Source organism: Rhipicephalus sanguineus, chromosome 1 (assembly GCF_013339695.2).
Source record: "Rhipicephalus sanguineus isolate Rsan-2018 chromosome 1, BIME_Rsan_1.4, whole genome shotgun sequence".
Taxonomy (NCBI): Eukaryota; Metazoa; Arthropoda; class Arachnida; order Ixodida; family Ixodidae; genus Rhipicephalus; species Rhipicephalus sanguineus.
This window is the reverse complement of record NC_051176.1, coordinates 58,338,809-58,344,902: the sequence shown is the minus strand read 5'-3', so window position 1 is coordinate 58,344,902 and position 6,094 is coordinate 58,338,809. Positions and strand designations below refer to the sequence as shown.

General features: G+C 47.9%; 1 protein-coding gene across 1 annotated transcript in view; it reads right to left on the bottom strand.

Annotated features, from left to right (window-relative positions):
• Positions 1-239: 239 nt before the first annotated feature.
• The window catches only part of LOC119391737 (lymphocyte antigen 6D), a 16,507-nt gene continuing 10,652 nt past the window's right edge, over positions 240-6,094 (bottom strand). Inside the window, exon 3 of the mRNA XM_037659393.2 lies at positions 240-4,280. Within this exon, the coding sequence (XP_037515321.1) occupies positions 4,014-4,280 (267 nt within the window). The 3' untranslated portion in view covers positions 240-4,013. The remainder of the gene's footprint in view (positions 4,281-6,094) is intronic.

The window sequence follows — 6,094 nt, the reverse complement described above, 5'->3', positions numbered from 1 at the left end:
ACTACGCCATTATTCGTCTTTCTGCGGATAAGCGAGGTACCCGCTACACACCTGTGCACTTTGTTGGTGCTGCATGTGGCTGATGACGATGAAGAATTATAGCTGAGCACTTTGCAGTCGGTGGAAAGCATTAAATCACACACTCGTTGCGCAATTAGCATTGTGTGATGACTGGTTGTTAGATAACTCTTCTGCCACGCTATATACAGGTTAACGCGATTCCTTGCCCGACGTGATGCCTGCAGGCATCATGTCGCATTTGCAAAAAGACCCTATACATGTGTCGGGTCTTTTTGCAAATGAGTTTCAAGCACCAGCGTGGCTCTGTGGTAGAATACTCGCCCGCCACGCAGAGAGCCCGGCTTCAAATCCCATTCGATCCTGGTTATTTCTCTCTCATTTTATTTTTTTCATGTCTATCGATTACGCCACCGACGGCAACGGCGACGCCGCTCAACGCAGGAACGGGCGCCTAAAAGCTGCGCTCTAAAACTAGCAATAAAGTACACACTTTGCATAGGCCGGTATCACCTAAGCTGTTGATGGGTCCGGTGAATCGATTTTCTGTTCCCCGAGGCAGTAATATTCCAAACAATACAGGATTGCTTTGACCCTCGGATGTTATTTATGGAGCTCTCGAGCGTTACTGCAGTATGCCCGGCAACGAATGCGCCTACGATGCGACGCTCATGAACGACACTACGGTGCATTTGAAACACTGTGCACCCTTGCGCTTGCAGCTTTGCGCACCATAAAGCCCCCAAACATTAATTATTCTGTACGCTTTTAGCGCTATTTTGTGTCTGCGCGAAGAGCGGACAGCCCATTTTGCTCACATAGTCTAAGGTTTTCTTGCTGGACCTTGAGTATAGCACCCGCCGGGGTAGCTTGACAGGTAAGGTGTCGTGCTGTTAAGGTCGAGGACGCAGGTTCGATTCCCGGCCACAGTAGCCGCATTTCGATGGGGGCAAAATGAAAGAACGCCTGTGTACGTCCAAGTAACACTTTAAAGAATGACAGGTGGTCAAGATTAATCCGGACTCCCCCATTATATGACACGCCTCATAATCACATCGTGATTTTGGCACGTAAAAACCACAAAATTACTTGTAACCAGCGGCGTAAATCACAAGGGGGGACAAATATCTTGCCATGGCGGCCATTTTGTTTCTTATATAAAAATAAAAAAATTTTTAAAATGAAATCAAACGACTAGCATGGCTTCCCGGCTCGCGTAATTGCATTGTTCTATTGAGTCTGCTCTGAAACCGGTCGAGCGGCAGTTGCGATTTCAAGTCTCACACAGCTGAGGGATACTGAACACAAGTACACACTACAAAACAAACAGGCATTAAATAAAGTTGAATGCACTATACTTAACAGTCAAGCGATTCAAATATATAATGTTTGGAAGATAAATCTCAAGGGGGGAGGGACACTTGCAAGGGGTGTCCCCCCAGCCTGAACACAAGGGAGGTCAGGACCCCCTGAACCCCCCGGGATTTACGCCAGTGCATGTAACATGAATAACGTTTCATGATCCCTCTGGCTACGAAGTGTCGACAAGAATAACAAATATACAACACACGAACGGTTATAAATATATGGCACTTGTAGACGCTTGAAGACCCTGACAACTGATGCGCGTGTGCGCGTCACGCCTGTTAGCATACAGCTGCGTGCGTGACTTGCAGAAGTCGTCATTAAATGCAGCCTGGTATAGCACGAGCGCGGTTCCAAATCAGTAGCGGCTAACCTTTCACGTTCAGACCCTTCTCGCGTCTGACGCGAATCTCAGAGCTATCGAGCAAAGACCGTTCTATGCGCTTAAGTCCTACGCACCGTTCTGTGTATACCTATAGCCGGGTTAACTACAGGTGCAGCGGCGTCGCTATGACAGCTTTCAGCTCGCCTATAAATCTCACCCAAGAAACAGCCTATTTCACATCGAGATGAAATATGCGGAGTAGCATGCAATCACCAATATACGGACTTCAAAAACGCGGCACCTAACGCCTATTTATTGTACAAGCGATCTTTTACAGCAGCACAACGGGAGCGCATGTAAAACAGTTAATCGAGCAAACGTCACAACACTGATTTTCGACTAAGTTCTGCGGCCACCCTCTCCTCCCAGTATTCTTCGCACGTACACTGAGCCCCATCCCACCAAATGTGCGCAGCGCAGCGAAGACTAGAGTTCGTGTCGGCCAGTCAATAACCACGCAGTGAGGGCTGTTTGTTCAAGGTGATTAAAGGGATAAAAATTCTTCCATTGCGCCCGGCTGATCCCTAAAGTTCAGTCGGCACAGTCACGCGAAGGTCTCAATCGAAATGGAGGAGTCTTTGTTCCGTTTTTTTTTTGTTTTTTTTTCCTGCTGGGTAAACAATACGTGTAACCCATAGCTTTCGCTACACTGCACACAACTAAATATTATTTTTTAGAGATTGAAGGTTGTAACCGCAGTGAAACACGGGAACAATCAAAAGCATTGGTCAACGGTGCCTGTACTTATCTGATAACCTATAGGGATCGAGCTAATACTGTGCAATGGGGGCACCGCGTTGGTCCATTTAATGAAAGTACATTGAACAAAGAATAAAATCAAGGAAATGGATGAAACGGTGTACAGAATGGTTTCTGAGTACGAGTGGTGGCCAATCAGGATAGCGAATGTAATAGCGAAAAGCTAGCACGACAAATGGCAAATAACGAAAGAATGACTTTGCAAACTGAAACCCCCTGACCACATTTCCCATCTCCCCAGGGAGCTAGGTCGCAGGTGCGCCGCTTCCTTTAAGATGATGTCTCGCGATGGGCCATGAGAATCAAGCGACGAGTTATACGTCTCTTCCAAGACTGCGTCACACTTCGAGATCACGGTTTCGCGGGTGCCACATATCATGCCGATCACCGAGCGGCTTGTAAAATGGCGGCTCTGTAAAATGGTGATCCCATCACAATGGTCTGCGCGACGGCCGTAAGTCGAGACCATCGCCTGACATCGCTCACACGCTCCCATCACGAGTATTTCGCGGGGTTTTAAACATACAAACTCGCAAACTCGCAAGGATGTGGGCATCGTGGTGCGCGTCCCTTCGCGGGGTTGGGGAAAATGTGAACACTCTGGTTCACGGCCCGTCAACCGGACTCCGCGCGTATATGCTTTCTTCGTCTAGTTCGAAGCCACATTTTATTTTAGTTCGCTGTAAGCGTGGAACACACGGTACAAGTTTGTATACGACACGGTATACTGCGACCATGGAACTAAGAAATACGTCCAGTAAGAAGAGAAGGCGCACATAAGCGAGATCTGTTGCATGATCCATACCAAAACGAGAGAGAACACAGCGAGAACGTGCGCTGAAACTTTGGTGACCTCGCTGCTTTCTAAAAAGATATTTTTTTTTTGTTATAGTTCAAGCCAAGACTCGTACGTCGCGCATGTTTCTATGTGCCCGACGCAGCTGTACATTTAGATGCACCCCTTTCGCTGCGTTTCTCTCTATAGGGTGTGCATAACTAAATCCTCGATAAGAGCCACGTGCTGGCTTTACGTCGCGCGGCAAAATCGCATATAGCACGAACACTGCGAAATCGGATTTGCATTGCACGCAACTTGGTCGAACACAATGAACGACGCAACAACGGGCGACATTCGATCGGCGCTAACAATAACATGCCGACTACTCCTATACAGTGTTCGTCCAATTAAGTTTCCGCAGCGTAACAGTAATTTCGCTAGATTCAAACGAACGTGCCAGCCAAGCGTCAGACTACGCGCGGACCTCTATATATACAACAACACCGAACTTTCGGGCAAGCCGTAAGGGAATCTTCGTAGAACAAAGCGCGAAAAAACTGGCACATGACGTAGGACGCGAGAACGTTACGGCTCTTCTTCGCAACGCAAAGCCTGAATAGATATTCTATATCTAGGACACACTATATAGTTCTCGTGACTATATGAACTGCGAGAAGTGCCCGTCTTCCCCTCAACAAGTTCGGCGGTTCACAGGCACGCGGCCACCAGGAGTGCGAGCAGGGGCACGGTGAGCCGACGCGAGGCCAGCAGGGCTCGGCCCCCTTCTTCGAGCAGGGCGCGGGCCTCGTTGCCCGTGTTGCAGAGGCTCTCGGAGCAGCACGAGCGGCACATGTAGAGCCGCAGCCGCTCTCCCACCGCCACGCACTCGGTGGTGCAGTGCTCGCTGCAGCTACGCTCGATCGAGAAGGCCCGCATCGCACCGCCCGGGTCCACGCTGTAGTCCACGCGGGTCACCTGCACGCAGAAACGCACTTCTTCAAACTGGGCTACTTGGTATGGTTCATGGAGGGAAAAAAGTAAGAGGGAGCGCGCCTAGCGTCCACAAGCCAACCTCCTCCGACGCCGCTCCCTCATCGTGCTCCAAACTCTGGTCGCAATTCTCAACATGCTCCTGTTTCATTTTTTATGGCTGGGCTTCAAGATTGCCACGTGACGCTCTCTCCTAGCTTTTTTTTCCCTCAGTGGTATGGTTGAATAATGATAGAATAGCGCAACAATAACAACCACAACAATAAAAAGAAATCGCCGCCCCAGCGCTCCGTACATGGTTCACCTTGTACGGAGTTGTCCATGAAAAAAAACGAAATAAGGAGGGAAAGGTTTTATGATAATTCAAGGGGAAGCGCTTTGCTGTTTGAAGCAAGGTCGGGCTGCCTTAGAACGCGTAGTTATAAAGCGAGATTCAGTAACGAAGAAGAACAATGTACATGCTGCGGGGGAGCTAAGGAAACGATGGAACATGTACTGATTGAATGTGGCGATATTCACCCAGGTATACGTGTGGGCACGAGCCTACATGAAGCCTTGGGTTTTAGGGACAACAATGGAAAGCTGAACGCGTCCGCGATAGAAATAAGTAAGAGACGGTTAGAGTATTGGTGGCAGAAAAGTAGAGATAAAGTACAAAAATAAATAATGGGGGGAAAATAAGGTCATTCTTCCTTAAGAGGCAGAGAGATGGACCGTGAATTTTTTTTTTTTTTGGTATAATAACATAGATTTAATCAATGTAGATAAGGTATTAGGCCAACATGAAACAAGGAATTTTGTTTTCTTTTTTTTTTCGAGCCTGGTGGCAGACATGTCACCGCCCCTTTATAAAGGGGACGCTCATAGCATCCATCCATCCATCCACCGGCGAAGGTGAAACGTGCAGCCCCGGTGTTCATCACTGGGTCAATCCTGACGGTTCATTGAAGTCTTTCTCAATTATTGGTTACCTTTGTCCAGGAATCTTATACTGATGTTTGCCGCCCGTGTGTTCCCTTCTTTGTTTTTAGTGGACCATTGGCGAGTAGTGGGATTTGTCCAACTTCTGTGGCACATACATTTTCGCCCTCGGTAGTAGCCTAGCCGTATACGGCTTCGCTGCAAAAGGAGCGAATCACAGAGAGACTAAGAACAGCGGTCTCTTTAACTGCGCGTTTTTCATCGCGTTCTGGTTTCGCAGCCCCATGCAGGGTGGCTCTACATTTTGTTCAATATAATTAATTCACGAATTATTATTATCGCTTTTTTTGTAGCCGGAAGAACGAAGTTATACATTATAAGTGTCGGCGGCCCACGACATTATAACTCCACCATGCAACTCCATATACTGCGTCATTCCCGTGCTTGCTCGATGATCATCATATATATTTACAGCTCTCGTACTACAGCCTATAAACTGGCGCCAAATATTCAACTAGTAATCATTGTGGAAACTCTGCAGGTTATGGCAGAACTCATCTAATCGGTGGCAGAAAACTAGAGACAAAGGACAAAAATAAATAGTGGGAAAAGCAAGGACATTCTGTCGTAAGGGGCAGAATCCATCCATCCATCCATCCATCCCATCATCCCATCCATCCATCCACCATCTCCATCCATCCATCCATCCTCCATCCGTCCTTCCTTCCACCATCCATCCATCTCATCCATCCATCCATCCATCCATCCATCCTTCCATTCCAAGTCCATCCTCCATCCATCATCCATCCTCCATCCATCCATCCATCTCCATCCATCAATCCCCAATCCATCCATCCATCCATCCATCCCCATCCCCA